General features: G+C 53.5%; 19 protein-coding genes across 19 annotated transcripts; 7 read left to right on the top strand and 12 right to left on the bottom strand.

Annotated features, from left to right (window-relative positions):
* Positions 1 to 49: 49 nt before the first annotated feature.
* On the bottom strand, positions 50 to 355 carry KL928_003552 (uncharacterized protein; the record flags this gene model as incomplete). Its single annotated transcript, XM_043204152.1, has 1 exon — positions 50 to 355. One exon carries the CDS (start codon positions 353 to 355, stop codon positions 50 to 52), a length of 306 nt encoding a protein of 101 aa, XP_043058994.1.
* Positions 356 to 722: 367 nt separating this feature from the next.
* Positions 723 to 1,778, top strand: KL928_003551 (uncharacterized protein; the record flags this gene model as incomplete). The annotated part of the gene is made up of 1 exon (XM_043204151.1): positions 723 to 1,778. The coding sequence occupies one exon, from the start codon at positions 723 to 725 to the stop codon at positions 1,776 to 1,778; it is 1,056 nt and encodes a 351-aa protein (XP_043058993.1).
* A 34-nt stretch (positions 1,779 to 1,812) lies between these two features.
* KL928_003550 (uncharacterized protein) lies at positions 1,813 to 3,204 on the bottom strand (the record flags this gene model as incomplete). Its single annotated transcript, XM_043204150.1, has 1 exon — positions 1,813 to 3,204. One exon carries the CDS (start codon positions 3,202 to 3,204, stop codon positions 1,813 to 1,815), a length of 1,392 nt encoding a protein of 463 aa, XP_043058992.1.
* Positions 3,205 to 3,481: 277 nt separating this feature from the next.
* Positions 3,482 to 4,219, bottom strand: KL928_003549 (uncharacterized protein; the record flags this gene model as incomplete). Its single annotated transcript, XM_043204148.1, has 1 exon — positions 3,482 to 4,219. The coding sequence occupies one exon, from the start codon at positions 4,217 to 4,219 to the stop codon at positions 3,482 to 3,484; it is 738 nt and encodes a 245-aa protein (XP_043058991.1).
* A 334-nt stretch (positions 4,220 to 4,553) lies between these two features.
* Positions 4,554 to 6,165, bottom strand: KL928_003548 (uncharacterized protein; the record flags this gene model as incomplete). Its single annotated transcript, XM_043204147.1, has 2 exons — positions 4,554 to 6,055; positions 6,117 to 6,165. The coding sequence occupies 2 exons, from the start codon at positions 6,163 to 6,165 to the stop codon at positions 4,554 to 4,556; spliced, it is 1,551 nt and encodes a 516-aa protein (XP_043058990.1).
* A 116-nt stretch (positions 6,166 to 6,281) lies between these two features.
* Positions 6,282 to 7,163, bottom strand: KL928_003547 (uncharacterized protein; the record flags this gene model as incomplete). The annotated part of the gene is made up of 1 exon (XM_043204146.1): positions 6,282 to 7,163. One exon carries the CDS (start codon positions 7,161 to 7,163, stop codon positions 6,282 to 6,284), a length of 882 nt encoding a protein of 293 aa, XP_043058989.1.
* A 97-nt stretch (positions 7,164 to 7,260) lies between these two features.
* KL928_003546 (uncharacterized protein) lies at positions 7,261 to 8,049 on the top strand (the record flags this gene model as incomplete). The annotated part of the gene is made up of 1 exon (XM_043204145.1): positions 7,261 to 8,049. One exon carries the CDS (start codon positions 7,261 to 7,263, stop codon positions 8,047 to 8,049), a length of 789 nt encoding a protein of 262 aa, XP_043058988.1.
* Positions 8,050 to 8,145: 96 nt separating this feature from the next.
* On the top strand, positions 8,146 to 8,598 carry KL928_003545 (uncharacterized protein; the record flags this gene model as incomplete). The annotated part of the gene is made up of 1 exon (XM_043204144.1): positions 8,146 to 8,598. One exon carries the CDS (start codon positions 8,146 to 8,148, stop codon positions 8,596 to 8,598), a length of 453 nt encoding a protein of 150 aa, XP_043058987.1.
* A 149-nt stretch (positions 8,599 to 8,747) lies between these two features.
* KL928_003544 (uncharacterized protein) lies at positions 8,748 to 9,836 on the bottom strand (the record flags this gene model as incomplete). The annotated part of the gene is made up of 1 exon (XM_043204143.1): positions 8,748 to 9,836. One exon carries the CDS (start codon positions 9,834 to 9,836, stop codon positions 8,748 to 8,750), a length of 1,089 nt encoding a protein of 362 aa, XP_043058986.1.
* An 891-nt stretch (positions 9,837 to 10,727) lies between these two features.
* Positions 10,728 to 11,855, top strand: KL928_003543 (uncharacterized protein; the record flags this gene model as incomplete). Its single annotated transcript, XM_043204142.1, has 1 exon — positions 10,728 to 11,855. One exon carries the CDS (start codon positions 10,728 to 10,730, stop codon positions 11,853 to 11,855), a length of 1,128 nt encoding a protein of 375 aa, XP_043058985.1.
* Positions 11,856 to 11,941: 86 nt separating this feature from the next.
* Positions 11,942 to 13,507, bottom strand: KL928_003542 (uncharacterized protein; the record flags this gene model as incomplete). Its single annotated transcript, XM_043204141.1, has 1 exon — positions 11,942 to 13,507. The coding sequence occupies one exon, from the start codon at positions 13,505 to 13,507 to the stop codon at positions 11,942 to 11,944; it is 1,566 nt and encodes a 521-aa protein (XP_043058984.1).
* Positions 13,508 to 13,841: 334 nt separating this feature from the next.
* KL928_003541 (uncharacterized protein) lies at positions 13,842 to 14,981 on the bottom strand (the record flags this gene model as incomplete). Its single annotated transcript, XM_043204140.1, has 1 exon — positions 13,842 to 14,981. The coding sequence occupies one exon, from the start codon at positions 14,979 to 14,981 to the stop codon at positions 13,842 to 13,844; it is 1,140 nt and encodes a 379-aa protein (XP_043058983.1).
* A 268-nt stretch (positions 14,982 to 15,249) lies between these two features.
* On the top strand, positions 15,250 to 16,164 carry KL928_003540 (uncharacterized protein; the record flags this gene model as incomplete). Its single annotated transcript, XM_043204139.1, has 1 exon — positions 15,250 to 16,164. One exon carries the CDS (start codon positions 15,250 to 15,252, stop codon positions 16,162 to 16,164), a length of 915 nt encoding a protein of 304 aa, XP_043058982.1.
* Positions 16,165 to 16,292: 128 nt separating this feature from the next.
* On the top strand, positions 16,293 to 17,029 carry KL928_003539 (uncharacterized protein; the record flags this gene model as incomplete). The annotated part of the gene is made up of 2 exons (XM_043204137.1): positions 16,293 to 16,577; positions 16,661 to 17,029. 2 exons carry the CDS (start codon positions 16,293 to 16,295, stop codon positions 17,027 to 17,029), a joined length of 654 nt encoding a protein of 217 aa, XP_043058981.1.
* Positions 17,030 to 17,039: 10 nt separating this feature from the next.
* KL928_003538 (uncharacterized protein) lies at positions 17,040 to 18,266 on the bottom strand (the record flags this gene model as incomplete). Its single annotated transcript, XM_043204136.1, has 1 exon — positions 17,040 to 18,266. One exon carries the CDS (start codon positions 18,264 to 18,266, stop codon positions 17,040 to 17,042), a length of 1,227 nt encoding a protein of 408 aa, XP_043058980.1.
* An 85-nt stretch (positions 18,267 to 18,351) lies between these two features.
* On the bottom strand, positions 18,352 to 19,656 carry KL928_003537 (uncharacterized protein; the record flags this gene model as incomplete). Its single annotated transcript, XM_043204135.1, has 1 exon — positions 18,352 to 19,656. The coding sequence occupies one exon, from the start codon at positions 19,654 to 19,656 to the stop codon at positions 18,352 to 18,354; it is 1,305 nt and encodes a 434-aa protein (XP_043058979.1).
* Positions 19,657 to 19,737: 81 nt separating this feature from the next.
* On the top strand, positions 19,738 to 20,330 carry KL928_003536 (uncharacterized protein; the record flags this gene model as incomplete). Its single annotated transcript, XM_043204134.1, has 2 exons — positions 19,738 to 19,749; positions 19,926 to 20,330. The coding sequence occupies 2 exons, from the start codon at positions 19,738 to 19,740 to the stop codon at positions 20,328 to 20,330; spliced, it is 417 nt and encodes a 138-aa protein (XP_043058978.1).
* A 56-nt stretch (positions 20,331 to 20,386) lies between these two features.
* KL928_003535 (uncharacterized protein) lies at positions 20,387 to 21,022 on the bottom strand (the record flags this gene model as incomplete). The annotated part of the gene is made up of 1 exon (XM_043204133.1): positions 20,387 to 21,022. One exon carries the CDS (start codon positions 21,020 to 21,022, stop codon positions 20,387 to 20,389), a length of 636 nt encoding a protein of 211 aa, XP_043058977.1.
* Positions 21,023 to 21,162: 140 nt separating this feature from the next.
* Positions 21,163 to 23,748, bottom strand: KL928_003534 (uncharacterized protein; the record flags this gene model as incomplete). The annotated part of the gene is made up of 1 exon (XM_043204132.1): positions 21,163 to 23,748. The coding sequence occupies one exon, from the start codon at positions 23,746 to 23,748 to the stop codon at positions 21,163 to 21,165; it is 2,586 nt and encodes an 861-aa protein (XP_043058976.1).
* Positions 23,749 to 23,989: the final 241 nt, after the last annotated feature.

Raw genomic sequence — 23,989 nt, 5'->3', positions numbered from 1 at the left:
AATGTTTTTTTTCAAATTTATTCTTTTTCGACGCGTCGATCTATGTACATTATTTCTCAACAGGCAGCGGCTTTGGACGTTTCTCCACGTACTCCTTCAGCCGCAGCTTCTTGACGTGCGGCCGCTCGTACGTCTTTGGATACAGCACGCGCTCGTCGGCAGGATTGGCAAACTCCTCCTCGTAGACCGGTGGTTTTTCGGCCTGCTCGCTCCACAGCTGTTTGATCTCGAAAAAGCAAGACATGCACAGGAAATGCGATCTTTTGTACTTTCCGCACGACGGACACCGATTGAGGTTGTGGTTGGGCTTGATTTGCTTGCTTCCCGGCGTGTACAGGCGCAGCCGGCGCTTCATGTGGGACGTTTTCTTCTTTGGGGCCGCGAGAACGAGACCGTTGTCCAGGAACGACGGAAGCAGTTTGGAAGGCAGGCTGTCGCGCAGGCGGTCGAGGAAAGACTCTGCGGGAGCCCACACTGCGTTCGCGAGGGCCGGCACGGCTGGCAGGGCGAGTCTGGCGGCGAGGCCCGCCAGCGGATGAGCGATAGCAAGAGACATGAGAGCAGGTTCCAAGGCTGGAAAAATATTTTTGGTTGTCGGTTGAGGAGAAAAAAACCGGCGTGCACCGGTGCAGACCTGTTATGCTGCGAAGCTGTTGTTTTTCGCGTCTAAGTAGCGTGTAAATAAGATCCAAATTTAACAACTAACGATTAAACTCCTTGATATGACAGACTTCCAGGGCGTCTCCGATGCCGCCTCTCTGCTGCAGCCGAAATCCTACGTTGGTTTCGACACGATCACCACGCAGATCGAGAACAGATTGCTCAAACGGGGCTTCACGCTGAATGTTATGGTTGTTGGCCACTCTGGCCTGGGAAAGAGCACGCTGGTCAACACGCTGTTTGCGCAGCACGTGATTGACTCGAGCGGCAGAAAGACGATCTACGAGCCGGTCGACAAGACGTGCGAGGTCAAGGTTACGTCGCAGACGCTGGTGGAGAACAACGTCAAGCTGGCTCTGAACGTGATCGACACGCCGGGTTTCGGAGACCAGGTGAACAACGAAAAGTGCTGGGAGCCGATCCTGAAGTACATCAAGGACCAGCAGAACCAGTATCTCAGGAAAGAGCTGAACGCCACTAGAGAAACATCCATCAAAGACACCAGAGTCCACTGCATTCTCTACTTCATCGAGCCAACGAACTACGGGCTCAAAAAACTGGACATTATTGCGCTGAGGAAGCTGACAGAGGTCGCCAACGTCGTGCCTGTGATCGCCAAGGCAGACACTCTGACCCTGGAGGAAAGAGCCAACCTCAAGTCCATTCTGCAGGAACAGTTCAAATACTACAACTTCAGGATGTATCCGTACGAGTTCAGCCTGGGCGAGGACGGCCTCACTGCCGAAGAGAGACAACTGAACAGCGACATCCAGTCGCTCTTGCCGTTTGCCATCATCGGCTCCGAGGACATCATCACCACTCCTTCCGGAGAGGTTATTCGCGGGAGAAGAACCAAGTGGGGGCTCATCAACGTGGAGGACGTGACCCAGTGCGAGTTTGTCTATCTGAGAGACTTCCTGACCAGAACACATCTCCACGACCTGATCGAGACCACTGCGTACGTCCACTACGAGAGTTTCAGAACAAAGCAGCTCACCGCTCTCAGAGAGAACGTGGGGGCCAGAAACACGCAGTACCAGCCGCAAGGCCCGGTCCCGGCCACTGCGCCAGGCCCTGCTGGCCCATCCATGGTGGGAGGAATTCCTCAAATGTCGTGAAAGTGCAGTTTTTTTCTAGTGAGGATAAATAAAATTAAGGTGCTAATTTTTCCAGCTCTTGGGACTCCTGCTCGTCCAGCTGTTCGTCCTTCTTGATCTCCTGCAGCGTCTCGGGCCGCTCGGCCTGGTCTCTGCTGGCAATGTAGTTTTCTAGCTCTGAGCCGTTGTCAAAGGCGGCCGTGAACGGGATTTTCGTCAGCGTCGTCGGCAGCGACGTTCTCGCACTAAACGACCGTGTAGGCTTCTGTCTGGCGGCCGACTTCTCCCACGGGAAGATCGGGTGCGTGCTGGCGTAGTCGTCCTGCGGGCTCTCGACGTCCAGCTGCGATAGCGAGTGAACCAGTTCTTTAGTGTCCAGCTCTCTAGTGTCCTCCTTCTCCTCCTCCGACTCGCTAGGGTCCTCCCATTTGTTTGGGCCCCGCGACTCGTTCAGCTTCCATGCCTCGCCGCGGTTCTCCTCGTACTTTTCTGGCTCAGATTCAGGCTCCTTGTAGTAGTATTGGTGGTGAACAACAGGTGGCTGTGGCTGTGGTGCCTCCACGGCCTCAACGGCCTCAACAGTGGCAACATGGCCTGGCTCAGCTTTCTCACTAATTTGCAGAATTGCATTCTGCGAATGACCGTCTATCTCAATGGACTCATACACCTCATGCCAGAGTTCATAAACGTTCTTGTTGTCTGCGACCTTGAACAGCGAAGGGTCCTTGCGCAACTGGGCGGCGTAGTTCCGGTCCCAGGGCTTCTTGTCGCCTATGAAGTGAAACACCTTGATGTCCTGGAAATAGCGTTGCAGAGCTGGGAAGTACTCGTAGTGCGAGTTCAGCGTGCAGTTGTAGATGAACGGCAGCCGCAGCCAGCGCGAGGTGCCACCGTGGTACAGGTCTGGATTGAAGTAGTGGTTCAGCAGGCCCTGGTCGGCGCCGTCGAACGACTCTGTCGACTCGTACAGGTCCATCAATTCCTGAAACACAGTCATGTTTGGTTGCAGCACCATAACCCCGGAATTGAACAGGTCGGGCCAGCCGCAGTCGGGCGCCGCCATGACCTGGGAGGCGTCAAAGTTCTGGGCAAACAAGTGGTCTAGGTTTTGCAAGGGCAGGGTGTCTGCGTCGAGGTAAACAAGCTTTGAGTACTCCACCAGTCGCCAGAGGTTGATTTTGGACAGCGTGTATGCCAGGTCGGGCCTGTTGAGGACGAATTCCAGCGTGTGGGGGGAATTGGACACGAGGATGTTGTCGTCGATGTTGATGAGGTCCGAAAACAACTTGGAGGCGGCAAACAAGGCAATTGTGTCTTTGTTGACGTTTTTGGCCGAATAGAGGAGAACCACTGGGAATTGGGCTTTTGTGTCGGAGAGAGCCTTGCGGACAGCGAGAACGCCTGGAAGATATGTGTTCTCAAGCAGGAGAAGGGCGTAGGCCGACATGGGGGGCAGAAAAAAGGAGGGCGATAAGTACGAAAAGAGGTTGTTTCTAGTAGCTAATTTAATTTGTAGCAGCTTTGTGTGGGGTGGAAGCTCGAGTGCGCCGATCGACGCGACGTCTTTCCTATTGTGGACCCGACGTGACGTTCTGTGTTTTTTAAATGTCCGCGCTTGTGTTTTGCCTATTTAGGCGAGCTGTCGCATGTGGCATTATGCATGCAGAAAATTACAACCACATGGAGAGAAAAAATATGGGAACAGTCGGTGTGTCAGTGCAGATTCAGGCAGACCTCGATTGTAACCGAAGAAGCTCTGCCAGATACGCCTCGTCCACATCGAAGAAACCAGGGTTTTTCCAGAACAAATACCGCAGCAGCTCGCGGAGCTGTTTTTGGTCGACAGCCTTGCCCGTGGTTTTTTCAAACTCGCGCACCAGATACCGAAGTTTCTCCAGCTCGCCTTGGTCCACCACGTTCCGCAGCTCCATCACGTCCTCGGGCCCGCAGTCGTTGCTGCCGCCGCCCTGCTGTCCTATCAGCACCTGGTATCTGTTGCGTGCGGCCAAAAAAGTGCCTACGTTTGCGAGCTCGGCAATTTCAACCCACGATTTTCCCGCTTTCTTTAGGTCGATGATCATCTGGTCCTGTTCCTTGGTGAATTTGGACTTGCGCTTTGTTCGTCGCATCGGCTGCTGACGTAAGGAGTCGGGCGACGGCTCGAGCTTGTCGAAAGGCGGCGTCGGAAGTTGCTGCGACAACTTGTAGGCCAGCGGCGAAATTCCATGTGTTTGGACGGTGATTGGCTTGGGCGGAGGAGGCTGCGGGGCCATAATGAGCGGCGGTTGCGGGGGAAAGTAGTTCTGCGGCGATTGCTGGTACTGGAACGGGCTGTAAGCGTAGTTGACTTGCTGTGGCTGGGGTTGGTTTTGCCCGACCTGGTACTGAGGAAACTGCGACGTGTACTGATTCTGGACGCTGTAGCCCCTTTTGTCGGCGGGATGGCTAATTTTGCGGTCCATGCTTCATTTTGAAAGGAGATAAAACTAAACGGTTTTGCTGAACATTTATATACATTGGCATTTCTTGTATAGCTGTGGTCTGGGAAGTGATTGGGTAAATCACCTCTGTCGCATGAAGCTGCATTGTTTGCTTAATACATACCACCTGTGGTGGGCGCACTTTTTTTTCCGTGCATTTGCATGCATATGTGGGACGTTCCCTGATATCAGAAAAAAGAGAGCCCGCTCAACGTGGCTGGCCGGGTTTGCCCATTTTGCATTTCCAAGACCACTCGATGAAGCGGTAATTCCGGACCGAGATTTGCCAAGAGCACAGTTCCCCGACATCTGTGTGCTACACTGCGCTCAGGCTCCACAGGACCAGCTGGATCATGAACTGCAGCGACCAGAACCCCACCTTGCGCAGCTTTTCTCGCTGGAATTGCTCGTCGCTAAGGTACTCAACAAAGCTGTTGTACACCCCGACACTCAAATCGTCCATCAACAGACTGTCGTAGACTGTCCACGACCCGTCGAAGTCCTTGAGCTGTTTGTAAACGCGGCAATAAATAGGGATGAACGTCTTTCGGGAGTTGATGTAGCCAACTATCGGCCGAATCAGCGCGCTGTTCACGTACGACAGCTCGTTCGCAAACAGCGGCACGCTGGCTTTCGGGTTATTGAGTCGCAGATAGAAATCCATGATAAAAGGAGCGTCATAACTCTCGTTATTTTCCGACGAGGTGTAGTACTTGAAAACGTCTCTGAGCGTGGCCTGTTCTGTCGAAGCGTTCTCTGGAACAATTACATCACCAATCATGTCCACGGTTCCCCTGTGGATCCAGCCGAACGGGCCCTTCATGCCGCCATTCAGATGCTCTAGCGGGAGGTTATCGATCCGCAGTCTGGTGACGGTCTTGTTTGCGAGGTCGATTTCTTGCCGCGAGCCGTGCGTGGGCACCTTGCGGTACTCCTCAACCTCCCCGCCAATTTGCCGCTCTCCACGGAAGTCGTCTGTGGTCTGCACACGGTCGATGGTGAACAGCGCGCCGTCGTAGCAGCCATTGATGTGCTTGCCGTTCAAGATGTCGAAAAACAACCAGTTTTTGCGAAACAACGGCAGCTCGCAGTTATACACAGAAATGTCGAAACTGCGAAAGTTATTCGGGTTATGCATCGTCACCAACAGATCCTGCATGCGGAAATCAGAGATCTCCCAGTCGCCCGGCCGGTGGACGTTCTTGTAGTTCAGAGCAGAGTCGCCGGGCTTCCAGTGAACGTGTGTCCTGTCCACCACGCCACGCACGCCGCGCAAAGAGCAGTTGTCGATTATGCCCTTGCCCGACAACCATTTCCCGAAACTTAGAGAGATGTCGATCTGGTCAATGGTCAGGTCAAATTGGGTGTAATTGCCGTCGTCAAGGTCTTCCTCGGGAGCCGCCTCAGCGCCCTTGACCTTTTTGCGGAACATGTGCCGTTTGCGGGGCCGTCTGCTCACCACACAGTGGTTGAACTGAATTTTTCCATCTTTCCAATTGGGCACAATTGCGTTGTCGAACGTGACACTGAGGGCGGAGTTTCTGGTTATCATGTTTCCAACAAGCTCGGCCACCATCTCTTGGGCCAGCACGGTATTCATGGTGTAGAGGAGAAGCGAGAAGAACGAGGTGGTACCTATGATTAGAAATGCAATGTTGCCGGCCATGAGCCACGAGAAAATCGCAGAGAAATCGTCATTGTTCAAGGGTCGCTTGCTCTTGACTAGCGCCCACCGAAGACGGCGGCACTTGTCGTAGACGTACTCGAACACTCGAGAGACTCTGCGCTGCGAATATAACCGATAACCCAATTGCCCGGCTCGGCCGGGCAGCGCGAGCCGCACAAGGCAGCTGGGCGCTATAGCAGGCATCGCGGCAACATGCACCGGGTACGGAACCTGGAACCGTCGGGCTGCTCGCCAGGAGCATCGAAAGATCAGCATCTATTTTTGAAAGGATTTTTTTATTATCGAATATTTTTAATTTCCCCAGATAACCAAACAAGAAGCCTAGCAGCAATTAAGTTTACTAATTAATAATTCTAGTTATTTATCCGGACTCTGGTCGCCGTTTGTATCCGGCTTTTCGAGTTTGCGTAATTTTCGTCTGCCGGCGTCCGTCAGTCCCGTCTGCGTTTTGTCGCCAGCCTTGCACTCCTCGCTCCCACCTGCTTCCGGAGCAAGCTCGTACTCCACGTCGTCATGGCATCCCACCGTGCCGTTATCGCGCGCGCCAACAAGCATAACCATCCGTTTATAGTACAAATCAAGCACCTCCGAGGCGTTCTCGATGCCCAGCTTGATCTTCTTTAAATAATCCGTGTCCAGCGTCCCCGTGCTGCTTTTTCTTTCCTGTAGTCTATCGTAGTTGAAGTCCCGGGGAACCACGCGGTACCCGACTTTGTTGAGGAACTCCGTCTCCAGCACGTTGAGCTCCATCAGGTTCACACCCCCTACTTTGGCATAGTGGCTGTTGGAGCAGAAACTGTCGCAGAGCGCCTTGGACGCCACCGTCGTCGCCGTGAGCAAAAACCGGTGCACTGTGAGCGAGTTGACCGCAAATATGGGATAACACATGCTGAGTAAATCAATGTAATATATGCTAGTTATGAGAACAGAGTTCTCCAGGGACGAGTAATGGGACAGTCGGGAAAGATACGAATATAGCGAGATTTGCGGCGGCGAGCGCGAGTGGAACCGTGTGAGCGATTGCTGGTTGATGTCCGAGGAGATTTGTTGGTCGTTGATGGAAATGAGCGAGGAAAGCATACGCGATATGATCACTATGAGGTCGTCTTTGGGACAGTGTATGAACTTTTGCGGGAGCGTGCGGTAGGTTGTGGGCGTGGGGGCGGACTCGTCGGCGCCCACCGGCGGCGGGGGGATCACAATGGGCGGTCTTTTGGACTTGTGCGGCTGCGAAGTCATGGTGTTTTACCCAGCGAGTTAAAAAAGTCAATCTATACGGTTCACCTTTGCACCGTGTGTGTTAACTAAAAAATATTCAACTATTTTCAACACATCCATGTCTTTTGTCTCCAAACTGGGCGTGTTCGTCCGCGGCCTGGCGACCGCAGCAGAGTCGAAATTCCCCCACAAGGCCATCCCGCCAACGTACACGCTAGCCACGCTGCGCGCATTCCCGTCGCTCGAACCGCACGCCGTGTTCCCCGTCCACAACGCTTTCCTCAACGCTCCAATAAGAAGAGACGTTCTATGGCTCGCCGTGGTCATGGAGCTTGACAACAGACGCGTGGGAGCGTCCAACCCGCCGGGAAGAAGCGACCACAAGTTCTCCAGACACAAACTGCTGCCGCAGAAGGGCTCTGGACGGGCCAGAGTGGGAGATGCAAACTCGCCGATCAGATTCCGTGGAGCATACGCCTTGGCCCGCACGGCCCCCAACGACTTCAGCACGGACCTGCCCCAGAAGGTCTACGACATGGCATACCGGATCGCATTGAGCTCGGCCTACAAGGCGGGCAAATTGTTTGTGGTTGGAGAGCACGAGGCAGTCGGGTCTGAGCTGCTTCCGGGTGACTCGTTCAACCTGGAGCTGACACACAGTCACCCCCGCGCGCTCGACACGTTTGTGGCGAAGCACGGATTCAGCAAGCTCAACGTGCTATTCATTCCTGGAGAATACGATCCGGAAGCCAACCTGGCCAAGGCGGTGAGCAGATACGGCGACAAGGTGCGGATTTTGCGCAAGGAGGACGTCGAGGTGAGAGACCTGCTCAAGGCGGACCGTCTGGTGGTCGCAAAGGACGCCCTCGTGTACTTTGCTGCCAAGTACACCAAACACATTTTGTAGATAGAAACGTCCCCGGTCACGTGACACGACACAGGGCAGGGTTTTTTATAATTAAAATTTTTAGTCCATGAAAAATTGTAACTTTAATACATCACCATGGGACTCGTTGTTCAAGACTCTGGCTCGTTCCAGCACATTTTGCGTCTCCTCAACACCAACGTTGACGGAAGAATCAAGGTTATGTACGCTCTGACCACCATCAGAGGTGTCGGTAGAAGATACGCCAACTTGGTGTGCAAGAAAGCCGATGTTGATCTTTCCAAGAGAGCCGGTGAGCTGACCCAAGAAGAATTGGAGAGAATCGTCACCATCATGCAAAACCCAACCCAATACAAGATCCCAGCTTGGTTCTTGAACAGACAGGCCGACGTTGTCGACGGAAAGGACTACCACGTTCTTGCCAACAACTTGGAGAGCAAGTTGAGAGAAGACTTGGAGAGACTGAAGAGAATGAGAGCTCACCGTGGTCTGAGACACTCCTGGAGACTCAGAGTCAGAGGTCAACACACCAAGACCACAGGTAGAAGAGGTAAGATTGCTGGACCTTGAGCGGCGAGCAGGCAAGCGAGTGCAGCTAGCATAAATATGTGATAATATAGTGGAAACTATGAGACAAGTAGAGGTGGAGCATGGCTATTTGAAAATTATAACTTAGTTATGCCTCGTTTATTATATATTATCATAACTCGTCATATGTACTACACTGGAGTTTGACTTTTCAGACTCAGCAGGTTTTCCACACATTCAATGTCTGTCTTGCCGTTCTGCTTTGTGTGCGACGTGTTTGTGCTGTCCTTCAAGACATTGCCCAGCTTCTTGTTGACGTTCATTCTCATAACTGGCTTCTGTCTTTTGTGCAGCATCTGGGTCATTGGCGTTGCCAGCCCCAGATCGCTGGCCTTGAACTTGAACGTCATGGTGGCAGAGCTCGGCGTGGTTTGCGGCACGTGCTTGCGCACTGGAGTCTTCATGGGCGTCAGGAAAATGCCCTTTGGTGGCAGGTTTTCGTTCCTTGGAGACGAGACCGGCGACGACTCCACAGAGGTTGCAGAGTCGTCCTCCACGCTGGTGTCAACCGTGGACAGGTCCTCTGCCGACATGAGCTGCTGGTCCAGGTCCTGTCTCTTGGGGATGTCTAGCACCACCTCCTTGATACTCTGGTTATTTTTGCGTAGCGACTGTCTTTTGTTTTGGAACCAGATCTGCACGGCCTTTTCAGTCATGTCGACCTTGCGCGCGATCTCGATTCTTCTCATCTTGTTGGGGGTATTCCCTTTTTCGAACTCGGCCTGTAAAATGGCGAGCTCGGCGGGGGAGGTTCTTCTTCTTTTGCGTCTCGCGAGACGCGCATTGTCGATGTCGGGCTCAGAGGACAGAAACGTGGACACCGAATGCGAGATGAAGGCGAAGCTCTTGCCCTCGCTCGGCGGCGACTTGGCCATCTGTCTTTGTGGCTTGTGTGGGGTAACGGCGAATTGTCTTGGGGGCTGTGCGCGTAGCGCGGGTGTCTGCGAAAACATTGGAGGTGGGGGTGGTAGCACACGGTTTGCCACGGGAGTCACGGGGCTGCTGTACAGTGGGAACGAGTTGGACCGCTTGTAGCTGGGACTCGACGTGATGTGCTCAATTGGGGGAAGCACCATCTTGTTGGATGGCGTATTTGCCGGCCGCACTTGGGAGCGCACGGGCGAGTGGTTGAGGAGCGAACTCAGAGGCGGCAGCCGTGTTTGGCGGGCTGGAGACGGATCAGAGTTCGATCTGGTAGGTCTAGACACGTTGACAGACATGTTTTTTGGCAACAGCTGGATATTTTTGTTGTTTATATATGTTGAAGGCCTCCTGTGATTGAATCTCGAAAGTGTACACAAAGGGCGAATGAGTTTAATTAGACTTTGCTTGAAACGGAAGTTGCGGCGCGCAGCATGCAGCAGTTTTATTATATTTCGACATTTCGTTTCTGTTTTCGGCGAAGATTCGAATAGAACCGTGTTTAATATAGCTGCACGAATAGCGAACGCGTTCGAAGGGGCTTCATTAGGGGGCAGAGCGGACGCGTGCAAGGCAAGGGCGATGAAACGGGAACTAACTTGCAGCACACATACAAATGTGGGAAATAGGCAGCAGACGCACTTTGCCAAAGCGAGAATGTGACAGGGGCAGACATGTCGGGCCTTCACTGCCTGGTGCGACACAGGCTTTGTCGTGGTGTAGGGTTGAGGTAAACAAAAATAAACATACCTCGCTCCCGGTGCAGAGATGCGTTCCAGCACAGCACCGCGGAATATCTCGCTTGTATCCTTTGGCCAGCCAGCCAGTATGTCTAGCGTTCTATCGGCAATTCCGCTCAGCCAGCAAATTCGCGCAAGACGCCCCTCGCTTTCGTTTCCGTCCAATTGCTGTCCTTCCAGAATTGCGCCTATCTGTCTGCTCGGCTTTCCTCGCCCTACTCCTCCAGCTCTGATTGCTTGACACAGATACACCAGCACCGCTAGATATCTCCACCATCGTCCTATTGTGTGTGCTATTGTTGTTACGACCGAGCAAATCCGAACCGTTCCTGTTCCAGATTGCACACCCAGCAATCCGCCCTTATCTCTGGGCCAGTTTCCGGATTAGGCAACTAATTCGCAGCGCTGCTACCATTATAAATACACCCTCCTTGTCCCCTTCCAGCACCAATGGCAACCGCAGAGCTTCTTCAGCAGATCCAGACCGGCAACCTCCACAAGAGGGTTCTGCCCCACGCTTACGAGGCGCAGATCAAGCCCATCAGCGACACCCTGAACGGCGTCGACATCAACGTGGAATTCGACCCGAAAAAACACCTCGCCTTCACCCCAGACTGTCTGCAGACCGTCAAGCGCACCACGATGGAGGAGCTGGGCGCCGTGTGCGACGACCAGATCTCCGACATCGGCGTCAGCGCGCCGTTCCCGCTCTTCACTGAGGAGGCCGTCGAAATCATGAGAGCAGAGATCCTGCGCGAGGAGGTGTTCTCCCAGTGGGCCAGGGTCTCGTTCAACTCCACGACAGGCCTCGACTGCACCATCCGCGGCTACGCAAAGCCAACCTGTCCGTTCACGTACGCAGCGTGGACCCATCCGGAAACCGTCGCTGCTGTTTCCGCCATGGCCGGCGTCGAGCTCGAGGTGATCATGGACTACGAGGTCGCCAACGTCAACGTCGCCATGCGCTCAGAGGACGAGGCGTTCAACCAGAAAGTCTCCGCAAGAAGAAGATCGTCGTTGGCAGACAAGACAGACTCCGACATCCCGGCCGTGGTGGGCTGGCACAACGACTCGTATCCGTTCGTGTGTGTGCTGATGCTTTCCGACACGACGGAAATGATTGGCGGCGAGACACTCATCAAGACCGGCTCTGGCGAGATCGTGCCTGCGGCCGGCCCGGCAAAGGGCAAGGCCACAGTTCTCCAGGGCCGGAAACTGACCCATCTGGCAGCGCTGCCGGTAGGTTACACCGAGAGAATCACGACAGTTACCTCGTACAGGGCCAAGGACTCCACCAAGCCGGAAACCAGCGTGCTCAAGACGGTCAAGCCGGAAAACAATTTCGGCTCCATGTACAACGAGTTCTACCCAGAGTGGATCTCGTACAGGATGAAAGTCATTTCCGACAGAGCCATTGCGATCGGCGAGGAGTTTGAGCGCAAAAGACGCAACGGCGAGACGTTCGACAAAGACGCCGCGTTTGAAAAGCTCAAAGACTTGCAGGCGTATTTGCAACACACCTGGAAAGAAATGGAGGTGACCGACGAGGAGTACGCTGCTCACTACAGCAGAAAATGAATAACCATCACCTTGCGTATATTCTATTCCATAACCTATGACAGTATTAACCCGTGACTCATGTTTTCTAGTCTATCTCTAAAATCCTAAATCTCTCTTTTTTGCTGCTTGCACATCCATATCCGTGTCTTGTATATCCTGAATAATTCCTTGACCAAATCTCTGAAATCGATCCGTGCGTTGGAGTGGTAGTAAAACGTCAGCTTGCGACGATCCCATTGGTACTCGGCGTCCGTGACCTGCATCACCAGCCCGTGCGATTTCACCTTCAGCTGGCACACGTTGCGCGACTTCTCCTCGTCGCTCTTTTTCAACAGCAGCTGCGCCACCTCGTTCGGGTACGCAAAGCGCACTATCGGCTTTGGGAAATGCAGCACGGGGTGCTTGTCGTTGTTCTCCTGGTTAAGAGCCGCCTGCTGCTCCTGAAACTGTTTCAGCTTCAACAAACGCGCCTCGTCGATCGACACGTCCAGCTTGACAACTTTTCCCAAGTCCCGCCCTCTATCGGCCTCCACAATCACCAGCTCGCCAACCTTCATGTTCTGCAGTAGTTTTTGGTTCTCCGGCGGAAGGAAGAACACGTCCAGTCTGCCGCTCTTGAAACAAACAAGAACAAGCTTCACACCGGGCAGGCCTCCTCCTGGAAACTTCGGCAGTTGCTGCGTGTTGAGGTTCTCCAGCACCTTCGACAAGTTGAGCGACTCGGGCGACGGAGACGTAAAATACAAGTCTGCTTCTTTGTATGCTTGTGAGTATTGGTCCTGAAAATTTAGTACCCCTGGAAATTGCGTTGATTGTTGCGGTGACGCTTTTGCCTTTTGCTCGAGTGATTTCATAAAGTCCAAGCCTGGGGCATGCCCAAACGTTGAAGAAACTGATTGTCTTTTCTGCTGGAGCGCTGGCAGTAAGGGCTGCGTGCTGCCGGACGAACCGGACTGCGCGGCTGCTCCTAGCGCAGCATCGTACGAGTACCGTCTGAGAGCAGCAAAGTCTGATGCCGGCGGCGACTGCCATGCGGTGGGCAGTTGCGGAGGAGAGCTCAAATTAGCGAAACTGAGCAGCGGGCTACCTGCAGACCCGATCGAGCTTCTGTTGTCGTCTCTGGAGTTCCAGATGCTGCCTGTCGATGGTCTGCTATGCGTGGTAAACTCTCCAACATATGAGGTTCGTCTCGAGCCGAACTCTGCCTGAGACGGAGGCTGTCCCGAAAATGAGGATCCCGAAGGGGGGCTCAATAGAGTGGCGTACGGCGAAAGCGGCGAGACTATTGGATCCCGTGGGAACTCTGGCGCGTGAGACGAGGGCGAGAGCAGATCCTGCGGTCCCTGAGGTTGTGGCTGCGGCGCGGAAGTCCATATGGAGGAGTTTATCTCGAACGGGTTGACAAAGCCCGCCTGCGCAGAGTTGTTGTTGTTGTTGTTTGTTGTTCCAGTGACTGTCGAGCCCGTTGCTATAGTATCCTTGTCGCTCAAAGTGTGGTTGTCCATATCGCTGGCGTAAGATAGAACACTGTTTAGGTTGTTTACAGAGAGATCATATTCTCCCTGATTGGAGAAGATGTTGGAGCTGTTGGAGCCGTTCGACTCGAAAGATAACGATGATCTGGCTGATTCCGGGTCTATGAATGTGTCGTAGTTGATCGTTCTGGACATGCCCTGTACCTCTTTAAAAAACAAGTGCTTGTTTGCTAAAGAGAAGGAAGGCAAATTTATTTATAAAAGATAAGCCTGGAATATGCGCGTGGTGTGCGGGGGGGTGGAGGGGCGCGAGGCGAGACGATTTGACAGGACAGGAAATTGCTGGGGGCCCTGTGCATGCCCTGCGAAAACGCGGGCGAACTGGGGAATCTTGTGGGGACGTCACGCCATGCACTGTTTCTTGCTCTCCTCCCCAGGTCACGGAGTTCCCGGCCGTTTGCCAGAACCACCGTCCGTGTTTGGAGTTACGTAAGCGGCGCTGATAAAAAAAATAGCTGTCATGCCAACCTTAATACACGGAGCTGAAAATGCGGTGGTTCTCCTTGTTTTCTGCGCGCGGGCCTGCTCGGGAGGTGTCTTCGCTGTCGAGTGACGCTGCTGAAAGCAGATCCAGCAGTTTCTGACCGCTCGGAGCGTGGCTGTTCTGTTTTTCGTGCACTAGATTGCTGATCAGGTGCTCTTTCTCCGCCTCGAGCTGCTGGAACTCGCTCCGGAGAGTCTTCAGGTGTACGGCGTACTGAGCGCATTTGGCGCGCAGCTGAGACGCGGCCAGTTCTGTGCGCAGAAGCTCTTCTGTGGCCGCTTTGTTTTTCTGAAGTAGCTCCGTCTGCTCGGCACGGAGGGCTTCCACGTAGCTCTGGTCTGCCACTATCTGGTTCTTCGCCAGACCGCTAGCCTCTCTATCCGTTTCTCCCTCTCCCGGCCCCTTTGTTGCTCTCAATTCCTCGACAATCTCGCGTAGCTGTTCGACCAGTGTCTGGAGCTCTTTCCGCTCCGTGCCGCCCGTCGTCTCGTTAAACGTGGCCAGATTCTCGTTCAGCTTCGCCAGACTCTGGTTGTTGTTTTTCGACCGCGCTTTCAGGTCCGTCAACGCCGTCCTGATCTCGGCCAGCTCCTCGCTGATCTTCATGTTGAAGCTGAGCGGAAGCGGTTTCGGCTGTGCAAACTTCGAGATGTTGGTGATCGACGGCGACTTCTTCAGTGTGGCCTCCTCTCTGGTCTCGGTGCTCTGCGAAATTCCCAATGTCATAATGTCAACGTAAGGAGTCCAAATTCTTTTCATAAACAAAAACACCGGTGCCAGGTGTGTCTCGTTATCGAATATGAAATATATCCAGCTCGTGCTCTGTCTTGTTTGGTGCTCGCTGGCGCTCGCGAACACGGAAACGCTGTCGTTTGTGCCCGCGCGCGGCGAAATACCGCACACCACCGCTCCTGACGGGGCCCCGCCGCTCCAGCTTGGCCTCAACGTGCTGTCCGTGTCGCTCGACCCAGTGACGCGCGTGGCGCCCGCGCAAAACGGCCAGCGGGTCCAGCTGCAGCGGCACACCAACGGCCTCCGCGCAACACCGCACTTCGCCAAGCTGTGCTGGTCCGCGACGGCGCCCGTCGACGTCGACCTCCGCCAGATCGACGACGCCGTGCTCATAACCGTGGCTCCGGACTACTACAGCACGAACGAGGAGCAGTCGCGCCGGTACCTGGGCGCCATCCGTCTGGAGCTGCACGTGAGCGAGGTGCACGCGCTGCCGACCGACCTCTGGCCGATCCTGGCGTACGTGGGCTCCGTCGCCGTGCTGGCCCTGTCGGCCTCCGCTTACCTAATACGCCTCCGCCCAAAAATGTGTTGAGCCTTGTTTTTTCCAGCCTTGTTTTTAATCGCAAGTACGGCCTCCTAGTATCGCACAGATCTGGCGATGAACGACGACCAGAACCTCACCACAGACCCGGCGCTCAAGGCGGAGGGCCAGCCGGATTTATTGCAATATTCGCAGGACGCTCCGGCAGGCACAACAACACAGCCTCAATTACCAAGTTTACAAAAAAACCCCGGGTCTCTTATGGGCCAGCACCAGTCGCAGCCGCTGTACTATCCCTCGTCGACGTCGCACTTGCGCGAGGACCACAAAAAGCTGCCGCCGCTCGAGATGGCCGGCGCGGACTCCAAATACATCGCCAACCTGTTCCCCTTTGCGCAGCACTCGTCGTCGCAGCAGGGCGCGTCCGAGTCCGGCAGCTCGAACCCGGCCACGCAGCAGGACAACCCGCTGTTCACGCTGGCGAACTCGGTGCCCTACCAGTCGATTCCCGGCGGCAAGGCGCAGAAGGAGGACGAGAACTCGATCGACTGGTCGAGAAAGGCGGCCGATATCGCGCTGCGCATCGACGGCGCGAAGCAGGGGATCGTGGAGTCCTCGAACGGCGGGCTTCCGTCGCCGCCGGGCAAGTACGGCGGCCAGGGCTCGAGAAAACAGCCCCGGACGTTTGCGTGTCCGTTTTCGGGCTGTGGCAAGACGTTTTCGCGGAAAATGAACCTCAACTCGCACATCCAGTCCACCCACGAGCACCGCAAGCCGTTCCAGTGCGACAAGTGCAAGCAGTTCTTTGCGCGCCACAGCGACCGCAGACGCCACGAGACCAACCAGCACAAAAACGACGGCGGGTTTGTGTGCGGCGGAGTGCTCAAGAACGGCGAGGAATGGGGCTGTGGCAAGAGCTTCAAACGCAAGGACGGTCTCACCGCGCACTGGCGGTCCCAAAAGGCCAAGAAGAAGTGTCTCAGACACATTACCAATCCGAGCGAGCTCGAGATGATGACCATGGCCAAGTGAGTGTTCTTGCTTTATGTATTTGTACTATATCGACAGCCGTGAGCTTGTGAAATCCAGATCCCGATTGTACGGGTCTGGCTTTTTTTCTATTTTTTTGTTGCTAGCATTTATTTTACATTTATTTGTCTATGTTGTTTTCCCTTCTGCTGCTCGCCGGCTCCGCGCTGGCAGGCAAAGTCCGCCCGTTCCCGGACCCAGAAGACGACATTTCCAGGCTGCCCGTCTACACGCCCAACGACGCCGTCCCGCTGCTATGCAATGCCCGGCAAATCGACAATGGAGAGCACAAGTTCGACTCGCACGGAAACGTCGTCTACGCGGACTTTCTCAAGTGCCAGGAGATCGCCAAGCCGCTGGCGCTGAAGTACGGCCACGACGAGGAGATCGAGTGCACCGTCAAGTTCGAGGACGAGGTCTACCATCTATTCCAATTATATCTACATAACGACGCCCCGTTCTCGTGCAAGGTGGACGTCAAGCCGCAATCTGGCGTCAGCGTGCCGATCGTGTTCCAGTTCCGCGGCGTGGTCGAGGAGTCGCACTTCGATCTGGACCCAAACGTCAACGTGCTCTTCATGACAAGAGACAACCAAATAGTCTCAGGAACGGCCTGGTCCAGCTCGCTCAACACAACAAAGGTCATCATCGGCGACTCTGTGCCGCTCAAATTCGACGTCAAATGGCTCGCCAATGGAAACGAGGACACAGACGACTCCGGAATGACCTTTCTCCGGTTCCCAAAACACCACAGCCCGCTTATCATCGCCACGTACTGCGCCGGCTCGCTTGTCGTCGGGGCCGTCGTGGCCCTCGGCCTCGGATACAAACGGATCTCCAAGAAAATCCAGCTCAGCGACCTAAATAAAGTGGATTGATCATTTCAGCCTCTTCACAAGCAGCGCCAAAATCTGCTTCACCTCGCCGTCGGCCCTGCTCAGGTACTGCTGCGTGATGTAGTCGGTGTAGAGTTGTTTCACCTCGTCTTTTACGACCTGCTCCACTCTCGCCCGCGTAGCCCACGACTGGTACGTCTTGACCGAGCTCTGCAGCGTGCTGACGAACTCGGCGTCGCCCAGCTCCACGTACCGCAGCGGCAGCGTCAGCTGCAACATGGCCACCTTGGGCACGTGACCGTGGTCATGTGCCAGCCACTCGACAACGTGGTTTGCCAGGTACAGTCTGTCGAGGATGTCGTAGTTGTCGATCAGTGCGAGCACTCTAGTGCAGAAGTCCCACACTTTGGTGAATTTGTCCTCGGACAGCTGGACGTTTTTCTGGATCGCGTGCACGGCGACGTCAAAGATGGCCAGCACCAAGTCTCCCTTGAGCACCGGGTTGGTTTCTGCGGTTCCAAGCACGTCGATGTTCATTTCGGGCAGTTTATTCAGCTCATCGTTGATTTCTGTGTCTGGAATGAGGCTGATCATGTCGTCCCCGTCAAAGGTGCCTGCCTCGTTTTCTTTCAAGTCCTGTATCTGCTGCTGTTCGGTGATGATTTTGAGCAGTTTTCGTCTAAGTAGCAATTTGGACAAGTACGTCAGTTCCAGCTTGATAAATTCCTGCCACACCTCGCTGCTCTCTGGGTTGAATCTCACACATCTCTTGAACAGGTTTCTGGCCGACTTGACGTTTCTGTTCTGCTCAAACTCGTAGCTGGCAGCCGAGAACCAGACGTTGATGTTCTTCGGCTGTAATTGCAGCAATTTTGAGTAGATCGAGTACACCACCTTGACGGAGCCGTTTTTGCGGGCAAACTTCAGGTACGACGACCAAAGATCCATACTTTTGGGGAACTTGTTGACTCCGCGCTCGAAAATGAAGAATATACGCCGGCTGAACGCCCAGTCGGACACAGACGGCTTGGTATCAATCACAGGCTTCATTCTGTTGTAGCGCTTGCGTCTCAGCTTCTCCAAATTCTTCTCGTACTGGGCATACGCCAGAAAATCCATAGGTTTAGATCCTCTGCCGGCAATCCTCTGTTCGAAGTCGGTACGTCTTCTCATGATCATCGTGATCTCTTTTCGGGTAAAGAGCTTTTTGCGCTCTAGATCCTGAAGCTCAGGAACGCTCTGCTCCAAAAAGTAGCGAGACTTGGACATGGTGAAAAATGCTAAACTGTCCTAAATTTTTTTTCCAAAAAAATATTCGCATTAATTATTTTTTCCTATCGTACAGTATAATACACTATGTAGCATTGCACCATTTCTGCTGCACAAAAAAATCGTATATCTTCATCGTCTTTGCAGGGTCTATCTTGATTAGCTCCTTGGCAATCTTGCGCTTCAAGACGCCTCCTGTGCGTAGCAGCTCGCGGAAAAACGTCTCCTTGATTGCCAAATACGGCTTCGGTAGTATGCGAAGGTTGGAACATAAAACCTTCTCCTCGTCAGACAGCAGGTCGTAGTCGAGGGCCTGTGAAATGTCGAGCGGCTGGTTTCCGCGCTTCTTAGAGTTACCGTCAAATGAAGGAGTCTGGTGTCTCGACGTGGACCGAACGGAGTTTAGCGTGTGCCGTTCTCTGCCAGAAGTAATGGGAACAGCACCAACACCAAGATTCACGCGGGAAAGCCTGCTGATCTTGTCCTTCTCGTACTTTGCACCGCCCTCAAACGACATCACACCGTTGCGACGCCATTCCTGCAGCTGCTGGATCCGGTTGCGGATGCGCACTTCGCTCAGCATGTCATCAGTGAACTCCTTGAAATCCTGCGGCGTCATTATCCGCGCAAAGGCCTTCAGTTTGTTGTACAGTTCGCGCTCCTCCTTTGTTCGTTTCTTGTCGATAGCTATGTTGTTTCGGTAATCCAGCAAATTGTTTTTCAGCATCAGCCGTTTGCGTTCGGCTCGCATCGTCAGCTTCGAGTTGTAGATATCCAGTATCGTCAACTTGAGTTCTATGTCCTCCTTTGTCTCGTCTCCTTCAAACACCATGTCCTGCACAACCTTCTCTGCCTCATCGTCGGCTTCTTCCTCAAACTCCAGTCTACCAGGCATATACTTCTGAATGTCCGAGCACAATGGCTTCGAGGTCAGCACCTTCTTCGGTGGGGGCAGAGGCAGATTCTTGCGTGAGTCGAGTCTCTGCTTGCGTTTGCGCAAGAACGACGACGTGGAAACATGCTCAAACGATTTGTTCAGATCAGGAATGGGATAACACGGAGAGTTTAGGTAATACTCCTCGTAATGTTTTCCAACTTCCTCCTTAGACCGACCTCCGATGAAGTCGCTGATATCTTGCCAATTACCCAGTCCAAGGGTCTGACAACCTTCTATCAGCAAAAGCTCCTCGTCGGCTCCCCAATCCTCGTCGAAAATTGGATACTGGTGTTGTTCGATCACCTGATAGTCGTGGTACGGCTTGTGCTTGCCTGAACTTTCGCCCTTGGCAAAACACGGCACACAGAGGTCATAGTCGGCACAAACTGCGCACCGTATACGCACGCGGCGCGTGCAGTCCGACGAGCAGACGTCGCAGTGGAACTTGGGCATTGGATAGGGGGAAAATTGGCACTATTTATATTTTCGCCCCCGATGTACGTAATGCGGGTGGGACCTTGTACGGAAATTGTAATGAGCTATGAAGTTACGGGTAAAAAAAATTAGGAATCTATCACGTGATGTAACGGCGGGCCAGAATCACATTTTTGGTTCAGTCCCATGAAAAAATTCTTTACCAGGATTGAAAACTAACATCACAAAATGGTAAGTAGGAGCTAGCTGGCTATAGCAAATGGAACCCCAAAGACTAACATGTTCAGGGTAGAGTTAGAACCAAGACCGTCAAGAGAGCCTCCAAGGTTCTCATCGAGAAATACTATCCAAAATTGACCTTGGACTTTGAGGTCAACAAGAGATTGACCAGTGAAATCGCCGAGATCCAGTCCAAGAGATTGAGGAACAAGATCGCTGGTTACACCACTCACTTGATGAAGAGAATTCAAAAGGGTCCAGTCAGAGGTATCTCGTTCAAGCTGCAAGAGGAAGAGAGAGAAAGAAAGGACCAATACGTCCCAGAAGTGTCAGCCTTGGACTTGAAGAAGAACAAGGGCCAACTCCACATCGATGCCGACACCGACGAAATGATCAAATCCCTTGGCTTCAAGGTCCCATCCTCCGTGATCGCTGTCTCTGCTAACAGAGGTCTCAGAAGATACAGAAAGTAAGCAACACACTTCCTGTTTAATATTGTGTATCTCACAGAATAAACAACCATAGCAAATCAAAGCTCTGTTTCTGGCGAGAGCAGTTTGTTGAACTTGTTTCTCAGACTGATCACTTTCTCCACGATTTTCTCGTAATCCTGGATCGTCTCTAGCGACTCGTTGATCCATGCTGCCATCTCAGGGTCGCGCATTCTTTTGCACATCGAGCTCTCTTGTAATCCGTACTCTGGTCTCTTGTACGAAAAAAACGGCAGCGGCTCCGATTCCAGTTTGCGTTTCTTGGGGTTGCACGGTGTCGAAGTTGACGAGTTGGTGATACACGAAACAGAGTCGTCCTCTCTCAGCTCGTTGGAATTCAATTTAGTCCCCACTGTGGCCGCCGTCGTGGCAGACCCAGCAGTAGCGGCTCTGCCAAAGACGTTGACCGGGGTCAACGATGTGTCGTTGACAAACTCGTTGAACCTGATTCCGTGGCCAGCCCATTCGTTCGAAGCTCTCGAAACCACCTTGTTGGCTTTTGGGGTGATGACCGGGATCTTGGAAGCAGCATGCTCCCTGGCTGACATCGGGGTTATCAGCTCGCTCGTCGTCTGCTGCTTGGGGGCACTCGCTGGTCTTAAAATCAGCCAGTCGGAGCCCTTGACGTTGGGCGTGGACGAGGCCGCATTGCACTTGGACACCTCCCTTTCCATAATCAGTAAATTCGATCTACAATTAAACAAAGGAATTTAGGGATAACTACTAGATGGGGGCAACAAGGGATTCAATCCACCGGGGCAGGGGGTTTTTAAATTTTTGTGTGTACGTAAGCGATGACATAATCATCGCGGCCCTAGGACGAGTAACCGTTAGCCTTGAGCCAGTCGGCCACGTCCTTGGAGTCTCTGCTGACCCATTTGGCTCTGGAGTCAATGGACTCCAAGGCCTGGGCAAGTTTCTGGTCGAACGCCTTGGTGTCCTTGTCTTTGAAGAACGCCTCCACCTTCTGGTACTGCTCCTTGGTGGTGAATCCACGTGTGGCACAGTCCACCACGTAAGCCAGCAAAGTCAGCGACGCAGGGATGGCCTTGACAATTTCGTCCCATCTGCTGGTCACAAAGTCCCACAGGTGCTCGACGCCGGCTCTGTGAGAGGCCATGCCGGCCATTGGTCTGATCACGTCCTGCGTTCTGATAGTTCCGTCCAAAAGCATGTCGGTGACCTTGGTGAGCAGCTCTTTGTCCTCAAACTTGCCGAGACTGGCCAGCACCTCCTGTTTTTCGTCCGCCAGCGGTGTCTCCTTGTACAATTTGACTAGTGCCTCGAACTCTTTTTTGGAGCCGTGGGTTGCAGCAACGCTGAACACGGTGCCTCTAAGGTTAGGGTCCAGTTCTGACTTCTCGTTGGCGATGTAGCCTGCAAACAGACTCTTGGCAGCGTCGATCACTTTCTGGTCACCGTTGGCAGCAGCAGAGCTGAAAAGCAGTGCCTTGAGTCTCTGTTCAAGGAAGGACTCGGACGAGCTGAATTTCCAGCCAGCCTTCTGGCACTTGTCGCTCACGAGGCTTCTGACCAGAGCCTTGAGGCCCTCCTTGATGCTTTCGTCTTCAAACAGCCAGGCACGCTTGACGGCGCCGATTCTGGCAATCATCTCGGACCACACAAAGAACGAAGGCTCGTTCTTGAAGTGCGACGTGAGAGAAAGCAGGTTGGTGGTCTTGGAGTAGCCAGAGACAGAAAGCGCACCAGCGTCCGCGACCAGACCAATTCTGTCCTCGACAGAAAGCTTGTCGGCGGCGGCGCCCAGAATATGCCATCTTTCCGGCTCGTAGTTGACTCTGAACACACCGGTGGTGTCGCTGTTGAGCTTGAAGAAGTCAGAGCTCTTGAGGTCCATCTCTTGCTCCTTCTTGTCAAACACAAACTCCTTGACACCATCGTCGGTCCTGATGCTTAGGAAGATCGGGTACACGGTGGTGTCGTCCTCTGGCTTGACATCGCCCGTGGTGAGGTATCTGTGCTGTCGGATGGTGACCTTGCCGTTTTTCTCAGAGACCTGCACCAATGGATAGCCGACTTTCTTGGTCCAGACGTTCATTGTGGACTGGACATCCTTGCCAGACACCTCAGACAGCGAGGCCCACAGGTCCTCGGTCACAGCGTTGGCGTACATGTGTTTCTTCACGTAGTGAGAGACGCCCTTGATGAAAGTCTCCTCGCCGAGGTAGTTGGCGAGCATTCTGAGAACAGAAGACCCCTTTTCGTACGAGATGGCGTCGAAAATCTGGTTGATTTCGTCGGCATGCGCCACGGGAACCTCGATCGGGTGCGACGACCTCAGAGCATCCAGCGAAAGAGCCATCTGCAACGAGTCGCCGACAAAGTTCTCCCAGATCTTCCAGTCCTTCTCGAAATGGTCACAGCACTTCCACGACATGTAGGTGGCAAAACTCTCGTTCAGCCACAGAGAGTCCCAGAAGTCCATCGTACAGATGTTTCCAAACCATTGGTGTGCCAGTTCATGGGCAACGACCTCAGAAACACGCAGCTTGGTGGCCAGATTGGTCTTGGTCTCGTTCACCAGCAGATCGACCATTCTGTACGTGACCAGGCCCCAGTTTTCCATAGCACCCGCAGAGAAATCGTGGATACCGACCATGTCCATCTTCGGCAGCGGATATGGAATGTCGAACACCTTTTCGTAGTATTCAAGAGCCTTTGCGGCCAGCTCCGCAGAATACTGGCCCTCCTTCTCGTAGCCCGGCGTGGTGTACACTCTGACAGGAATATCTCTGAACTTGTACTCGGACTCGACGTATTTCAGGTCTCCGACAATAAACGCAACCAGATAGGTAGACATAGGCGGAGTCTTGTTGAAAACGACCTTTTTCTGGGTCGCGGAAACAGCCACCTCCTCCTTCACGTCCATGTTCGACAAACAGGTGTACTCTTTGTCGGCAACAATGGAGATGGAAAAAGTGGCCTTCAGATTAGGCTCGTCGAAACACGGGAACGCCCGTCTGCAGTCCGTGGCCTCCATCTGTGTCGTGGCCAGGTACTTGGTCTTGCCATTCTCCGTGTACGAGGACCTGTAAAATCCGCTCAATTTGTCGTTCAACTCACCAATAAACTTGATGTACAGCTGAACGGATTCGCCCGCTTTGAGTATGTTGTCGCCGAATTTGAACGTCGTCGACTGGTCATCTTTGGAGTACGACGTCTCCTTGGGAGCAAGCTTTCCTTCCTTCGTGCTCAATTGCACCTCAGAAAGCTCGAGATCCAGTGTGTGAAGCTCGATGAAGTCGCTTGTTTCCTTCACGTCCAGGTCGATGGTGACCTCTCCGTCAAACTTGAAAGTGGTCAGATCCGGCTTCAGGCCCAGCTCGTAGTGGACCGGCTTGACATTTGCAGGCGAAACCTGTCTTTGTGGGGGACTCATGGTACCGTGCGAGCAGTAGTGTAAATTTTTGACCCCGTATGGATTTGCCACTTTATATATTTTTACGTGCACACCCGCGTGTCGGAACGGCAGCGCCTGATATTTAGGACGAGCTAAAAACCTTGATATATTTGTGCACAGGCTTGTATGAAAGGTCCTCAACATCTCGGCAACAAGTTTTCGGGGGCCCAACGTTTTTGACACGGTGACGGGCCTGGAGTGATTACATAAGCACTCGGAC

Source organism: Ogataea angusta, assembly GCF_019207475.1.
Source record: "Ogataea angusta isolate 61-244 chromosome Unknown 61-244_NODE_7_length_650817_cov_90.064852, whole genome shotgun sequence".
NCBI lineage: Eukaryota > Fungi > Ascomycota > Pichiomycetes > Pichiales > Pichiaceae > Ogataea > Ogataea angusta.
Note: the sequence above shows the minus strand (reverse complement) of the source record. Positions and strands in the feature narration are given on the sequence as shown.